General features: G+C 38.5%; 1 protein-coding gene across 27 annotated transcripts in view; it reads right to left on the bottom strand.

The window, feature by feature from the left end:
- RBM45 (RNA binding motif protein 45) overlaps positions 1-13,079 on the bottom strand; it is a 41,078-nt gene extending 27,999 nt beyond the window's left edge. For 26 of the 27 annotated variants that reach the window (XR_007408561.1, XR_007408560.1, XR_007408565.1 and 23 more), the window contains exons 1-6: positions 12,710-13,079; positions 8,384-8,506; positions 5,963-6,089; positions 3,742-3,864; positions 2,698-2,877; positions 32-161 (exon numbers count right to left, since the gene is read on the bottom strand). Coding sequence is in view for 4 of the 27 variants with exons in the window: in XM_049106186.1 (XP_048962143.1) it covers positions 32-161; positions 2,698-2,877; positions 3,742-3,864; positions 5,963-6,089; positions 8,384-8,506; positions 12,710-13,009 (983 nt within the window). In the remaining 23 variants the exon portion in view is untranslated. The remainder of the gene's footprint in view (positions 1-31; positions 162-2,697; positions 2,878-3,741; positions 3,865-5,962; positions 6,090-8,383; positions 8,507-12,709) is intronic. The other variant, XM_049106183.1, reaches the window with a different exon arrangement.
- Positions 13,080-17,812: the final 4,733 nt, after the last annotated feature.

Below are 17,812 nucleotides of genomic sequence, written 5' to 3'. Positions count from 1 at the left end.
CTGCTTTACACCCTCTGGAGATGGTACTTACTCTGTTGCGTTATTTCCATCATCAATGAAGGAAACACCTATCCGATTCCCAGGAGGGTACTGAAACCCATGTAACTTGTATTTTGCATAAATAGCTGATGCTACATTAAAATACTGAACCACTCCATGACCTAAAACAAAGTAAAGAATATCAGGAATTAAAAAGAAAACAGAGAGGATACCTAAAGCCTAGAAAGTGAAACAACATAAAAATAGCCTGGTATCACACAATTAATTAGTAAATACAGTCAAATGGGTCAGAAAACAAAGTTTTCTATACATATGTGCAACAGCTATGTTCCTACAGAGTCTAAAAGAGAACATATTTTAAGGAAAATATAATTATTAAAGTAAGGTCTAATGTATTTAATTTTAGGATATTGGTATTTCTTATATGATAGATATACCTAAAACCAGTGTTACTTAAATTTTTGTTCTTTCGAATCTGCTTTGAAGTGCTAAAATTTTCCCTATCATACAGAGCAGGAAATGATATGAGAATATATAGTCTAATAAGAACAGAGTCATCTGGTTTGTTGCGGTGCAAGATAAAGGAAAAGTGGCACATATTAAAAACAAAAGGTAGGGAACAGAGGCTCTCAGATAGGAAATCATGAATTTCACATTCCTTTGGAGAGCTTTCAGTTAAGGAAACAGATTTCAATTTAGGAGGGTGATGCTGAAGCAGGGGGGTAATTTTACACTAGAGTCCATATATGGATAGCCCATGAGCTAAAAAACTAAAAAGTTCATAATATGTAACCAATTTGGGGTTTTACATGTATTTATATACATATACATATACACACAATATAATACTATATAAAATATATAACCCATATATATAATATATCCCACTAGGGGAAAAACACTAAAATTTCATGTTATTCGCCAAACCCAAGCACTCCAACATCTTAATGAAATTAAAACTCTGAAAGCAAATGAACATATAAAACTAATTCAGATAGAACTCTATGATGATAACTCTACTAATAAAAGGTGTCCCAATAACACATATATTTATTTATTAGATGCAACAAACAGAGAAACAATATAGAAGATAAAGGAACAAATACATTTCAACATACCAGGTAAAAAGGGAAAGAAATACAAAACAAATAGAATTAAACATAACAATGAATCCACCCCAAAATACAAAATGTGTGCCTTAAAGCCAGCATAAAGAATGATAGTCTAAGGTTGGATTGGGGTTGGAGATGGTCCAAAGTAGGCTCAGATGGGCAACCTTGCTAAAAGACCAGTGCTGGGTAGAATAATAGTAGGTGAGTGTTTGTGTCTGTGGGAAGAGTGGCACCCCTCTAGGCCTATCAGCCCATATGACCTGACTCACTTTCCTACTTCTCCTTATAGCCATGACACCCTAAAAGGACTAAATCAAGTGTATCAATAGTACTAGAACAGATGCCAAGTATGACTCTTCTAGAACACTCCTCACCTCCAATTCTTTAAAACAAACCAATAAGCTCCCAAGATTTACTGAGTGCCTATTATGTGCCAGGACTTGCAGTAGGTATTCCACATACAGTATTTCTAGTTCTTATCTAACCCTGGCATAGAAGGTATTAATAATGCCCTTTTACAGATGCAGAGAGACTCAGGATAAGCAAGATCTCAGAGCTACGTACCAGTGCTGGGATTTGTACCTGAGACTATTGCAAAATGGAATGCCAACCATTTTCCATTATGCCACAATAACTCCATTTGTAAAAAGCCTTAAAAAAAAAAAACCTTAAAAAATTACAAAGATGGTTAAGCCAACACTAGATACTAGGTTTAACCAATTAACCAGTTAATAAGTTCAAATAGCTGATATTAGAGCATTGCTTCAATGTTTTAAGATTTTTATTTGTTTGAGAGAGAGCACAAGTGGAGGGGGGGTTTGCAGAGGGAGGGCTTGATCCCAGGACCCTGAGATCATGACCTGAGCCAAAGATAGACACTTAATCACCTGAGCCACACAGCTACCCCAGCTTAGCATCAATTAAGACTGGAAAGAAGCAGAGAGAGGGGAAGAACAATCAAATGCTTGAAATAAAGGGAAGAAATTTAATTTTGAGGCATAACGTTTAAAAAAAAAAAAAAAAAAAAGAGGGCAGCCCCAGTGGCGCAGCGGTTTAGCGCCACCTGCAGCCCGGGGTGTGATCCTGGAGACCTGGGATCGAGTCCCACATCGGGCTCCCTGCATGGAAGCCTGCTTCTCCCTCTGCCTGTGTCTCTGCCTCTCCCTCTCTCTGTGTGTTTCTCTATGAATAAATAAACAAAATCTTTAAAAAAATAAAAATAAATAAAAAATAAAGAGACAGACTTTAGGATGAGGAGGAAACTTTATGGGTTTTAGAACTTTGCCTAGTATTAATCATGAGTACTGAGACCTCCAACCTAGGGTATTTTGGTTGTAGAACTAGAAACAGAAAATGCTCTATTCTATGGGAGTTAATACATTTTTAAAAAATAAATGACTTTGTGAAAAGGAGATGTATCCTCAAGGGTTTATTTCTTAAGGTATCACTGTAATTTGAAAGTTTAAGTGGGAGAAAAGAAAACATAAAATTGTCAAAGAAATAGTATCTGACATAAAAAGTGCCACTGGAGAAAAGACATTTTAATCAAACACAGTATATTAAAAAATAATAGACATTACTGTACCATAATTAGAATAAGGATCTCGTTGAACTTCACAGTATTCCAATCCTGGTACTATATCAAAAATACTGAAAAGCTGCTCTTCAGTGAAAGGAACTCTTGATACAACTGACAGACGTTTGGAGATGGCTTCTTGGCCTCTGTTGTCATTCTTGTCAAAACTTGAAAAGTCAGATTGTTGTTCTCCAACAATGTAGGAAAAAAGTGCATCTTTTAATTTCTATACATTCAAGAATTCATTTAACATTTCAGGTATGAGTACATAAGCTGAGCTGTCATTGAGTCCACAGCATTGGACCAAGGCACTGTATTTTGTAGTATCCTCTTGGTCATTAGTACTATCAAAAGGGACCAATAGTGAGAAAACAGATAACTTTTCCCACTCTCCTGCCTTCGACACAGAAATACAAGCAGAAATGTGTAGTCTAACTTCAGAGGAATATGTTTAGTATGCAAAACTGCAAAATATGGCAAGTGTTTCACCTATAAGAAAGTTTGTGCCAAATAACACAGGCCTTACTTTCATCACTCATTTCTCCCTTTGGCTAACTTCTACTTTTGTCATTCCTCTCTTTTCTAGCCCTAATTTTAAAGCAGCAGTACTTTAGGTATAAAATCTTAAGACTCATACTGAGGGGATATCAGCATATGTTTTTCATACTGTTTGGTCAGCTACAGAGGCAGAAGCTCACTCAAAAAAGGTGGCAGTGATGTGGTTTAATATTTAGATAATACATAACTAACCATAAAAGACGGTAACTGGAAACTATTTCCAATTATAGTTATAATTGTGATAGTTACAATTATAATAAAACTTTAATTACAACTATAATACAGTTGTAACGCTATGTTACACGGTGTTAAATACTAGGTATGCAAGTGTTAAATATTAGGACCATGAGGAGTCATGACAAATTTCTCAAGAATCCCCACATTAACTTTTCTTCACTGAGATTTTACAGACTACTGATAAAAGAATATTTTACAAAATCCCAATCAGATTGTATATACTACTTATACTATTAAAATAAAGGACAGCTTACTCACCAAATGGAAACATATTTACTCTAGGTTCATGTCCCAGTGTCTCCTGCCTCATGTTACTGTAATAGTCTTGTTCCGAGGATTCAGAGGCTTTATTTTTAGGTTCAGCCAAGATTGCCCTAAAACCTGAAAAAGAGAATCCATGACTTTCAAACTTCATAGCAAATTTATCATACCTGCCAATATACTTTATTGATAGTGCCTGACTTAGCTTTATAACCGTAATTGTATAAAATAAAACGTACACAAAAGCCATCTGTACCAGACCTACTTCTTCGCTTTTTGGAAAACAGCAAAGAATAAATAAAAAGAGCAAGAATCTCAAATTATGGGTCAATGTAGACATGAAAGATCAGCAATTCTATCTTATCCTGTCCAAACTCCCCCTATTACAAATAACATCATGTTTCCTTCTCTCCGGCTCAACATCAAAATCCTACAGGGCTTTTCATATTCAACTTGTGAGCAAGAGTCTTCCTTTGAAACACACTTACAAGATGTTATTTTTTATTCTAGTTTCTCTGCCTTTGTTTCTAAGTCAGATTCTCTTCAATTAATTACAGTTCTTTAACTGGTCTCTTTGCCTCTGGATCAAAGGTGTTAAGTAGGGTTTCAAGGATGAGCTTCAAAAGGTGGGAAAGTTCCATGAACTCTCTGAAACTTTAAACAAAAATGCTTATGTCTATGTGTACATGGGCATATTTCAAAGAAGGTTCATGGCTTTCATCATATTATTCAGTGGCTACCAAAAGGAAAAAACCAGTCACTTTGAATTCTTTCTCTGGAAATCCATCCCTGATACTATTTTTCTTCTTTCAAACAATCTACAGGGGAATCTTAACTAAGTTTGAACTCTTCATAACCTCCCATACATGGTGTCAATGTACTTAGTTAACTTTGCCTCCTAATTTCTCAACAGGATTATTATGCTTTATTCAGACTGCTGCCTTCACAATATTAAGCAAAGACATGTTTATTCCTAGCTCTGTGCCTTTGCTTACACTGCTCTCAGCTTTTGTCTGGCCTACTCTTTATCAGATGTAAATCTTACCTCTAGAGGTATTCTCATGCTCTCAGAGCAGTTGTTTCTCACCACTATTGGACCATACCAAATATTTTTTAATATTTTCTCATTTGGCAAATTTTTATGGAGACTATTATAGATGGCAGTATCTTTGATAAAGATCTCAATATATCTTTACAGAGGTCCTATAACTACTAGGTACTAGGAATGACAGAAACAGATAAATAAAACATACTCTCTGCTTTCAAAGAACCTTTTAAAAGTCTTCTATTATCCTTAACGATTTTTTTGCCTATTAGATCTTGGCTACCCAATATAATTAAATTCCTTAAAAGCTATATATTTATTCCCTTTGTATCCTTTTACTTAACATATTGCTGAGTATACCATAGGTACTCAATTAATGCTGGCTGAGTGAGAAACATAGAAGGATCTGAAAGGAAATTTTGGTATGTACCTTAAGGTTATTTAAGAATTCCACTGATTAGCAGTAATTCTTTCCAGTATGTATAGATCTTTATAATATCCTAAAATCTACTAATTTAATTATTTCTTATTTGTAAAGGTCAATGTAACCAGGAGTATGACAACAAAGGATATTTTCCTTAGCTTCTTTAAAATTCTTATTCTTCACTATGTACACCAGCAACAGCAAAAGATCCAGTTTAATGTCATTCTAGGTAAAAACTAACCCAATAAATATTTCATTACCTATGTGGGCAAATATTACATGAAGTCCCATCCTTAACCTTTATGTTTATTAGTATATACTTAATTTTGTTTAAGGTTTAGGTTATATATAAACACACATAACAGAAAATTTGAGTTTTTTTAGTATAAAAAATATTTTTTAAAAAGGCCTGAAAAGGTCAGTTTTTTTAATACTTAAAAATTTTAAATTACTATAGAAATAATAACCAAAATGTGGCAATAGTATTTTCACTTACTAAGTTAATATAGTTGCTCATATTTCTCTTCAAGACAGTGCCTCAATAAAAGCTTAACCACAGCCCCAAAACTAATTATCCTAGATATATACATATGTGTGTGTGTATATATATATATATGTATTAAAACTCCCATTGCTAGGATTAAATTAGCAGGTATGGTTATTAGCAAAAACCAGCATTAGATTCAGTTATTTAGAATAATTAAAAGTTTTCAAAAAGTCTTTAACATGTTAAATGAACACATCCTTACTTCGGTCACAGTTTTCTATTGCTTGGGCAGCTTGTGATGGTTTTAAGTATCGAACATAGCCCAAACCTTTACTTTCTCCAGTTACTTTGTTCTTAATAATGCTGCAATACTCGATATCTCCATACACCTATGAGAGTTAAAAGAATGATCTTAGAGGAGTCAAAAATCAGTAACTGAATAGATTATTTCAGAACTTCAAGTTTATTTGTGCCCCTTATTTGCAAAACTAGAAATCAGAATTAGAATTTATAGCCATTTTTAATAATAGAATCAAAATGTCACAAACTAATGAGAAAAAGAACCATAATAATGATATAAGCAAATAATAACCACCAAAATAATAATTTCCATCTTCACTTTCTGAGCATCTGCTTTACATATATTACCTTATTGCTACAACAATCCTTCAAGGATATACATGTGTGTGTGTCTATATATATATATATGTATGTATACACACCCCAATATCCATATTATATATATGTGCATATATATATTATATTATTTATTTCACAGACAAGGAAAATGAGTCTTAGAGAAATCAGTAATTTGCCTATGTCATGGAGGGAGAGTAAGAGTGTGTACATAGTTTGGAAAGATCCAAAGTCTTGCTCAGTGGTGATCACAAGCTGGAACTGAACCTTCTATATTCAAATCTTGGCTCAGTCCCTTATTCACTGGACAGTTTAGTTATCCTCTCTGTGGCTATCTCTTTACCAGTTAAATGGGGCTAAAAGCTGTACCTTCTTCAAAAGGTTATTGTTAAGAGTTAAATGAACTAAGAGACCTAAAGGGTCTGGAACACATTAAACATTAGCTACAGCTCCCTGCCTTCTAACAGGACATAACTGATTATGTATTCTTCCAAAAAGGAGCCTCTCAAAGTATATCACTAAAACACATCAGCTTTCTCAGAAAGTCAATTCTATGTAAAAAATAAGGGTAAAAGTTTACTTTTTTAAAAAAAGATTTTATTTATGTATTTGACAGAGAGAGCACATAAGCAGGCAGAACAGCAGGCAGAGGGAGAGGGAAAAAGGCTCCTCACTGAGAGAGAGCCGAATGTGGGGCTCCATCCTAGGACCCTGGGATCATGACCTGAACTGTAGGCAGATGCTTAAACGATTGCGCCACCCAGGCAACCCTAAAAGTTTATTTTTAATGTTGGTACAAATATAGCATATAAATTCTTAGCGCTATTTTTTTTTAAGACTTATAAAGTATTTAGAGAGGGACAGTGTATGTGGGGGCAGGCAGCGAGAGAGGAAGATATAATCTTAAGCAGGCTTCTCACTGAGTGCAGGGCAGCATCTCACAATCCTGAGATCACAACCTGAGCCAAAATCAAGTCAGGCACTTAACTGACTGAGCCACCCAGGTGCCACCTTAGTGTTTATTATTTATTTTATAAAATTCTCATGTAACCAATTAGCAACTTAATTATTATACATTTGGATAAAAATGTCATACTTGTTCAAGCAGAAAAAGATAAAGATTTATAAGATAAAAACTTTCTTACTATTGGAGGAAGTATGGAATATATATTTTTGGTAGCTGTTACTTTTGAGATATTTTGTATTTTATATTTTACTCAACTCTTACTTCAGGTAGGACAGAGATTTTGAAAATTACTTTTTACTATTTGTTTCTTTTCTTTCTTGCATGTTGCCCACCTGATTCCTAGTATTGGGAAACATTGAGAAAGGAGAAAATTTCCAACTCAAATTTAAGAACTGCTTTTAATAATTTTTGTGAAAGTATATCACTGCATATACAAGTGAATGGCTAAAAGGATTTAAAGTTATCTTCAAATTTCATGGACTACACATATATATTCTTACTACTTGCTTCAGTGCTGTAGTTTTTTTCTTTAAATAGAGAACTCTTTCAAAGGCTTATTTTTAGGACAAAAATTCTATAAAGGATGAGCCTTTCTGCGAATAAGTGCATCAATATGCTACAGTTTTATAATAAATATTAGGGAATATAGTTCACATACTCAGGCTTCCTTGACTCACCTCAACATGAGAGCAACAGAGTGGTAAGAGGGTACTTTAAAATTGTAAAGACCAAGAGCAGGTTCTGGATTCAGACAGCCTGGATTTAAATCTTGGTTCACCATCTATCAGGTATGTGACCTAATTTAAAACTCTGGGTTTTATACTTTATTTTCCTGAATCTGTGTTTTCATTATATGGAAGGAAAATGCCATCACTGATATTTTCCAGTTTTTGGTTTCTAAAAAGTTAGTTTATTCTAGGCTTAATATTTTAGAACTGGATGGAAGTAGAAAACTTAAAAGCAGTTATTTAATTCTCTACCACCAATATAACTTAAACAACACTTAAGATTTAGTAACTTATACAACCAATTTAGGATTAGAAGTTATCACAGATGCTGCTGATGAGTAAACATAAGTACCTTAAATTTTTCCCGCAGATCTTCTTCTGTGTAGGACTTTGGTATCATTACAAATATTCTTGTGAGTTCTTCATCTTCAACATCACGGTGACTTCCAGATGATCTGGACTGAGCAATGAAAACCTAAGAAACAAACAAAATCCAAAAAAATAAAAGAATCAGTTAACTGTTTTCCTATTCCTTAAGTATACTTACTTCATTATTAGTATGAGATTCATGTTAGGTTAAATGCAGTGTAATAGGGTTTTGTCAAAAGTTTTTTTAAAGCAATCTTTACTGCAATGACTTTTTATATGCGATGATACCAATGTCTGCAATGGTTTTTCCAAATGTATTTTTACATTTGCCTTTTTGTTTACCAAGAGGCAAGTCAGTGCATTGATAAAGAATGTACAGTTGAGTACAGTGTCCAATAAATGCCAATTACAGTTGATTAATAGTGTTATTTAAATATCACATATTTTAAAGATGTTTGTTTATTTGAGAGAGAGCGAGAGAGCGCAAAAGTAGGGAGGAGGGGCAGAGGGAGAGAGAGAAGCAAGACTCCCCACAGAGCAGGGAGCCAGACTGAGGGGCTAGATCCCAGGACCTGAGATCCTGACCTGAGCTGAAGGCAGACGCTTAACCCCATGAACCACCCAAACACCCTAAATATCACGTTTTTACTGATTTTGTCTAGCTGTTCCGTCAGATACTAAGAGAGGAGTATAAAAACTTGACTGCGAATTTGTCTTTCTCCTTTCAGTTCCATCAATAATGCTTCATGTATTTTGAAGCTATATTATTGGCTGCATAAACATTTGGGAGTTATGCACTTTTGACTGATATTTTTATTACTGTGAAATTACCCCATCTCTGTCAATACTCCTTGTGTTGAAGACCATTTCATATGATATCACACCAGCTTTTTCTATCCTTTAACTTTCAACCACTTTGTATCTTTATACTTCACATGTCTCTCTTATATAGTATTTAGCTTGGTCTTTCTTTTTTTATAAAGCTTGATAATCTCTGCCTTTAACTGGCACGTTTAGTCTACTTATGTTTAAACATAATTATTTATATAGTTAAGTCTAGAATGTCATATTTTTAATTGTTTTCTTTCTAATATTAACTCTTAAAAAAAGGTAACATAACCATATTCTGGACCATCTCAGTGACCATCCAAATGATCTACATAAGCACATACTCATATGTGCTTTTCTACTATTGGCAATTCAGTTTTACTGAAACATCATCTGTGACATTAGATTACTTACATTATTATTATTACTTGGATTATGATATTGGGTTATTATTACTTTATAAATTTTTTCTGAAGATTTTTATTTATTTACTCATGAGAGACAGAGAGAGAGAGAGAGGCAGAGACACATGCAGGGAGCCCAATGTGGGACTTGATCCTGGGTCTCCGGGATCATGCCCTGAGCCAAAGGCAGATAGATGCTCAACCACTAAACCGCCCAGGCATCTCATTTTGGTTTTATATTATCCTAGAAGAATGTTAAAATCTCTAACTAGGATTATAGATTTGTTCATAGAGCTCTAAGGATAAGAGTTTTAATGGCTAGTTTTTTTAACTTGAAGACCTGTAATAAAATTAATCCACATGAAGCCCTTAAGGTTGCTTTTTTGCATCTTCTACTTTAAAGGGGGGGAAGGCCTATATACTATTCCACTATGAGAAAATCTGAACTTATGGAATTTCAGAGTAGCAACTCAAAGGACAAATAACAGTTACTCCTTCAATAAACTTACATTATATGCCAAGTAATGTATAAAGTATGAGTACTGAGAAATACAGAAATGACCCACTAGAAAGTCAGTCTAGTGGACATATCAGTAATGAGTGATCAACGGAAAAATAAAACAGGAAACCTTTAAGAATATAGGAAGACGCTAGGTGGAAAAAGTTCAAGTAAGATTTGAGACTGGAGGGGTCATCATATCACAAATTTCTAAATTTTAGAAGACTAGAATATTTCAAATTTCCAATAAGGCAAGCAGTGTCTGAGCAGAACACATATATAATAATTAACCACTTAATGGGCAGTTTTTCCTAAGACTTTTGTTTAGACTATAAACTCTAAATAAGAGTCATTCTTGCAAAGCTAAAAACCAAGACTTTACCCCTTTCCTCAAGATAATGTAGTTGGTCACAGAATAACTCTTACTTAGCCAATCTTTTTTCGCTGTAGGCCTAGGGCTATAATTTTCTTTTTTGTCTTATAAATCCTTTGGAACTTTGCAAAAGCAAACTACAAGAAAAAAGTTGAAGCTGAATTAATTTAACTAGAAATACAGAAAAGACAAAAACAGAAAGAAACAAAACTATATTCCAGGGGAAGACAGACCAAGCTGAACTTGCTAAAGAATAAATTTATGTTTTTCTAGGACCTGTAATGTAACAAACCTCTGGCTGAGAGGTGTGGACCAAGATGTGAAAAACAACTTAAACTTGTTTTGGGGAATAACTTCTCTGCAGCTACAAGGGAGGGTACATTTCGGCACTGGCACTTTTACTTCTCTCGTAAGAATTTAATCAAGGAAAGCGGATTATACAGGTTTGAGATTTGGGGCATTTTGGGGGTTGTCCACAGATCTCTGTGGTTCTACTCAAAGCATAAAAAACTCTCTCCCCTAATTCAACTGGAAGGAGATACAAATTATCTATCTAGGGTAGGAGTCAACAAACTACAGCTTCCTGTTTTTCCACAGCCCAGGATCTGAGACTTACTTTATATTTTTAAAGGGCTGTTAAAAACAAAGAATATGTGGCTCACTATGCCTAAAATTTACTATTTGGACTTTAAGAGAAAAAGTTTGTCAGGACGCCTGGGTGGCTCAGCGGTTGAGCATCTGCCTTTGACTCAGGGCAGGATCTGACTCCCAGGATGGAGTCCCCCATCGGGCTCCCTGCACGGAGCCTGCTTCTCCCTCTGCCTGTGTCTCTTATGAACAAATAAATTAAAAATCTTAAAAAAAAAAAAAAAGTTTGACAACCCCTGATGGAGCATACACTGTGGCCTGACAATTTATTTGGCTGGTGATCAGTTCTGCTGCATTTCAGAGTGCTGGGGAGGTGGAAGTAAAGGGAATGTCTATGGCCTACTGCATTTTTGGCACACTCCTCTGCTCCTTCTCTTTTGTGGATGGAGATACAGAGAAGACCTCCAGAGATAGAAATATCTTTCAGTCTTTCATTTATGTAAGTCAGCATAAATATTCTTACCAGTTTTCTATAAGTCAATGGGAGAGAAAAAAAAAAAGAGGGGGGAGGGGAAAGTCGAGGGAGGGAAAAGAGAATTTTGTGGAAATCTCCAACAGAATTAGAAACACGGCAACTATCTCTACAGGACAGGTGACAGTAGGTGCTCGGGAACTGAGTTCACAGTCAGTTAAGGGATGACCTGTTGGCTACGGCTGACCGTAAGGTATGGACAGGGCCTGCCTACCTTCGGCCAACCGCTGTGCTAGAACATAGATGGACCCAAACAACCCTCCAAATCACCCCTTCCTGCCACGCATGGGGTATCTTAATTTCACACAAGTGCAGAAACAACATAAATACCTTCAGGGGGAATGAACTAAGAGGATACGCGGGGGTGCTTAGTAATAGCACAACTAACACTACCATCACAGTGATTTGGCTCTTCTTCTTTATTTTTAATATTTTATTTATTTATTCATGAGAGACACACACAGAGAGAGAAGCAGAGACACAGGCAGATGGGAGAAGCAGGCCCCATGCAGGGAGCCCGACGCAGGACTCGATCCCGGGTCTCCAGGGTCACGCCCTGGGTCGCAGGCGGCGCTAACTGCTGAGCCACCCGGGCTGCCTTTTTGGTTTTGTTTTGTTTTGTTTTGTTTTGTTTATGTATTTGAGAGAGAGGGAGGGAGAGGGAGGGAACCTGCAGGGGGAGCGGCGGCAGCAGCTGCCTGTGCCTTGAGAGCAAAGCCGCGGAGTGACAAGCCGCAACGCGGGGGGAGTTGGGGGGTACAAAGGCCGCAGGTTCAGGCACCGCCGCCCCCGCCCTCCGTGCACGAGCGCCCAACACCAGAGAGGCCACAGTTTCGTGCACTTTGAGCACGTTACGAAGCTTCGTAGCAACGTGGGAAAAAAAAGCAAAAAAAAAGCAGAGAAACCGTTTTTTTTTTCCTTCCCTTCCCCTAACACGGTAGACGGGGTTCCGAGAGCGCAGGGTCGGCGGCGGGCCCCGGAGGCCGCGGCTCCCCGGCGGCGTCGCGGGCGGCCGTGCTCCCCCCTCCCCCCCCCGCCCAGGGCCGCGCAGCCCGCGGCAGGCCCCTCCCCCCGGGCACCTGCACCTTGATGGGCTTGGTGTCGTTGGGGCTGAGGCACTGGCCGTGCATCTCCTCCATGGCCCTGCAGGCCTGCGAGCTGCGGGCAAACTTGACGAAGGCGATGCCCTTGGACTCCTTGGTGTGCTTGTCCCGCACCACCCAGATGTCCTGGATCTCGCCGAAGGGCGAGAAGCGCTCCCGCAGCACCGACTCGGGCGTGTACTTGCTGATGACCAGGAAGATGCGGCTGTTGGGCGGCTCGTCCAGGCTGTCCACGCCCGGCCGGAAGCCTCCGCCGCTCGCACAGCTGCCTGCCTCGTCCATGGCGCTCCACGCGGCGCGGAAGCCCGCCCCGGGCCCCCCGCAGGTCCCCCGGCCGCCGCCGCCGCCGCCCACCGGCCGTTGCGGGGCCGCCGCTCGGCTTCCGGAGGACGCGAGACGCGGGCGCCTGGCCTCTCCCGCCGCCCCGCCCACCCGCTTCCGGGGAGCGCCCTGCAGCGCCCCCTAGCGGCCCGGGGCGGGGAGGCCGGCCCCACCCGGGGGGCGGGGGGTCGGGGGGTCGGGGGGTGGGAGGCCCGCGGCCGCTAGGCTCAAACGTCAGGTGCGCCGTCCTCCTTCCCGGTGGCCACGAACAGCCCCATCTAGCGCACAGGCTTCCCAAGGCTGGCTTCGCCCCCACGCCTCGACCCAAGCATGCCTCCCCTAAGACCTGCCATCTTGGCCAGAAGCTCAATAGAAGACCACTATAGGATAAAGTGAAAAGCCCTAGAGTCTTAAAGTTATAAAGAACTTCTGAGGTCATCCAATTTCAGCCTCGTTGGCCGAGATTGAGATGAGGAAATCGAAGTCCTTGGGATAGCCAAAGGCAGTAGTAGACATACAAAGAGCCCAAACCAGAACCAACTCCATCCCCTGATGGGCTCCACGCCCACAAGCACCCCTGGGGGTGTTGAGGGCTGAAAGGGTGGACTGCTCAGCTACAGGACTAGGAGAAATCTTAATGGCAGGCAAAGTGCGAATGTGTGCTGACCTCTAAGGGTTCTTGTTGAAGGGACACGAAGAGAGGTCAGTGGGAAACTAGCAGAAGTCCAGAAACAAGATCTGGATTTTTTTTTAATTTAAATATTTTATTTATTTTATTTATTTATTCATGAGAGACACAGAGAGAGGCAGAGACACAGGCAGAGGGAGAAGCAGGCTCCCTGCAAGGAGCCAGATGTGGGACTTGATCCCAAGGACACCCCCACCCCCCAAGCTGAAAGCAGACACTCAATCGCTGAGTCCCCCAGGCATCCCAAGATCTGGATTTTTGTAGTGGAGTTGGAATGAATTGAAAATAATGAAATAGAAAGTGGTGCAGGAGTAGAGCAATTTGAATGTTCAAGTCCAGGCTGCTGAGATCTGGGTTGCTTTGAACTCAAACAGATAAATACTATTTATTGGGAGCCAACTGCATGCTACCCTCTGTGCGAGGGGCTAGACACACAATGAAGAAAAGGAAAAAACATGATCCCTGTTCTCGGAGAGCTTTCTTTCTATTGTGGAAAACTTACACGTAAATATATAAGGCAAGATAATGTCGGATTGTGTTAAATTTTTTTTGTCACTGAATTGTGTGAGTTTGGACAAGTCACTTCATATTTCCAACTTTAGTTTCCTCAATTACAAGTAGAAATAATATTACTCACCAAATGGGGTAGTTGGTAAGCTTAATTCATTCATTTAAGCACCAAATGTTTTTGACTGTCTACTATGTGTTGGGCACTGTGCTGTACTCAAGTGATAGAGTATTAAACAAAATGGTCACTTTCTTTTATGAAGTTAATGGACTGGGCTTGTATAGGTAGGATTTTATGAGATAATATATAGAGAGAGCTCATAGCTTAGGGATCAAATGAGTAATATGTGTACGATTGCACAATGGAGATGAATTTTCTTGTTCCCTTTGACTAGGGAATCCACTCCCTCACTTTTTGATATTGTATACTTATATGATAGCAACTAAAAATCAGGGATTGTGGGTTCTCACTCTGGCTTTTGCACAAGATTGTTAAAATTTCTCTTTGCATTATATTCTGTATCTGTAAAATAAGGACTCTGTTTACCCTGGAGCTTAGCAAGTCAGGAAGTATCTTGTTTTAACTTTCCATTTCTCTTCATCTTAGTCAGACCAATCAAAGTGAATGAAAACAATGTGGCAGTGTTAATAATTTTATTGATGTGAGAATCTGCAGATTCTAGCAACACTATTTGCACACCAGTGCCATCTGGTGGAAAAATGTATATTTTCTTGAAACGTACTGACTGAGCAATTTCTATTTTGTAAAACAAAATTACTGATAGGTATCCTGAAAATTTGAGGCTGATATTTAGAGCAGTTAATTTTTTTCTTAAGGAAAAGATAGAAGATTGCATAAAACAAAACCAGGAACAGAAATATTGGGAAATGCTAGGAAAGTAATATTTCTTTATCACTCCATCATGTGAAATACCACATATGCAAGGAAAATAAGAAATTTACTTTCTTTATGACTTATCTATTTTAAACAGATTCCTTGAGATATGATTCATATATTATACAATTCACCCATTTAAAATGTTCAGTTAAATGGTTTTTAGTACCTTCACAGCATTGTGCAACCATTACCACAATTTTTTATCACTCAATAATGACAGTTTTGCCATGTTTCAAATCATATAAAATCACATTTGAACATGAATCACATGTAGCCAAGACAGCTGAAAATTCTGATATCTGAAACAATGATTATTAATTGGTGTTATATTAGATAAAAGATGTGCTGTGGGGGATCCCTGGGTGGTGCAGCGGTTTGGCGCCTGCCTTTGGCCCAGGGAGCGATTCTGGAGACCCGGGATCGAATCCCACGTCGGGCTCCCGGTGCATGGAGCCTGCTTCTCCCTCTGCCTGTGTCTCTGCCTCTCTCTCTCTCTCTCTGTGACTATCATAAATAAATTAAAAAAAAAATTAAAAAAAAAAAGAAAAAAAAAGATGTGCTGTGCATTGCAAATTAAATTTTTTCTAGGCTTTACAACATGTAGCCTATAAGGCACAATTATTAGAATGACAAACACTTATTTCACACAAAATCCAGTTTTCCCTTGACGTTTTTCTTCCAAAATTCTTATGAATTTCTTTAAAAAAAGACAAGATGATATTGTAACTTATTTTTGAAATGCAAGGGGAAAATAGTAAATTCTTGTCATTGTCTTCCAAAATTTCTCAAACTATGATATAATTACAATGATATTTACTGGTTATCAATATTAATACATTATATTTAAGAAAAATGTTTGCATTAAGTAAAAATGTTATTTTAACTTAAAAAATTTTTTAAACATTTTATTTATTTATTTGACAGAGAGGGAGTACAAGCAAGGGGAGGGGCAAAGGGAGAGGGAAAAGCAGGCTCCCTATAAAGCAGGGAGCCTGATCTGGGGTTGGAGCCCAATTGGGGGCTCTATTCTGAGCTCCATCCCAGGACCCTGAGAATATGACCTGAGCCAAAGGCAGACATTTAACCAACCAAGCCACCCCGGCACCCCTTGCCTTATTTGAAAAAAATTTTTTTTAAAGAATGGGTTTTTTAAAAAAATTAATTAATTAATTTAAGATTTTATTTATTTATTCATGACAGAGAGAGAGAGAGAGAGAGAGGCAGAGACACAGGAGGAGGGAGAAGCTGGCTCCATGCCGGGAGCCTGACGTGGGACTCGACCCCGGGTCTCCAGGGTCATGCCCTGGGCTGAAGGCAGGTGCTAAATCACTGAGCCACCCAGAGATCCCCCGTTTGAAATTTTTAAATAGGTTTTACTACTGATATTTATTAGTGACCAATTAGTAATTTTCAGATTGTTCTGTATGAATGAGGTCCAGCATCTCCATTTTTCCCAGTTGTAAGGCTATTAGTTACTGATTACGTATTCATGCACCTATGCTGGAATGTGGTAGGTACTTGCATAATGGTAGTTTCCTTCTTGTTCTTCTTGAGTTTTGCACATCTTTGAGTTTGAGAATATTATTTAACACCTAGCCCCCAACGCCCTCTAGAACTGGTCCTTTTCATTCAACTTTTAAAAAAATTATTTATTTATTGGAGAGAGAGACACAGAGAGAGACACACACACCCACATAGAGAGAGAGAGAGACAGAGAGCAAGCAGGGGGAGCAGTAGAGGGAGACAGAGAAGCAGACTCCCCACTGGGCAGGAAGCTGGATTTGGGGCTGAATCCCAAGACTCTGGGATCATGACCTGAGCTGACTTAACCCACTGAGCCACCCAGGGACCTCCTTTTTCCTCCAAGTTGATGACATATATATTTTAAATACCTTGATTGAAGAACAGATTCATAGGGGCCGCACAGAATAGTTTCATTCAACCATCTGGTACTTTTGGCTGTTTAAATTAAAAAGAAATTTAATTAATTAAAATGAACTATAATTAAAATAATAAAAAAAATTCCGTCGCTCAGTTGCATTGGCCGCACTTTGAGAACTCAAAGCCACGTGTGGCTAGTAGACTGTGCCCGTGCAGAACATGTCAATCACGGCAGAAAAGTCTACTGGACAGAGCTCTGGAGAACATGAATATGGTAAACCTCCCACTGACCTAAAACACAATATTTTCCCGATTTTAAGTTATTTGTTGAACTATTTAAAAATTATTTTAATATTCTTATTTCTGTCTCCTTACCACTCACACCTCACTGAAGTCGGCATGTAACCACGGGTAAGCTACTTTTCCCTTCTCACGTTTTCCTAAATACAATTTTAACTTTGACCTTGTCTTAGTTAATTTTAACGTAGACCTTTGCCTACCTTCAATACGCTCTCATCTTCTTGTAGCCTTTTCAGTCTTTCCCTCCATAATTCCCTTCCTTTGTCCTTCAGTTCTTTTTTTTTTTTTTTTTTTTTTTTTTAAATTTTTTTTCATTTATTTATGATAGTCACACAGAGAGAGAGAGGCAGAGACACAGGCAGAGGGAGAAGCAGGCTCCATGCACCGGGAGCCTGATGTGGGATTCGATCCTGGGTCTCCAGGATCGCGCCCTGGGCCAAAGGCAGGCGCTAAACCGCTGCGCCACCCAGGGATCCCTGTCCTTCAGTTC

Source organism: Canis lupus, chromosome 36 (genome assembly GCF_003254725.2).
Source record: "Canis lupus dingo isolate Sandy chromosome 36, ASM325472v2, whole genome shotgun sequence".
Taxonomy (NCBI): domain Eukaryota; kingdom Metazoa; phylum Chordata; class Mammalia; order Carnivora; family Canidae; genus Canis; species Canis lupus.
The sequence above is the reverse complement of the archived record's forward strand: the minus strand, read 5'-3'. Positions and strand labels throughout refer to the sequence as shown.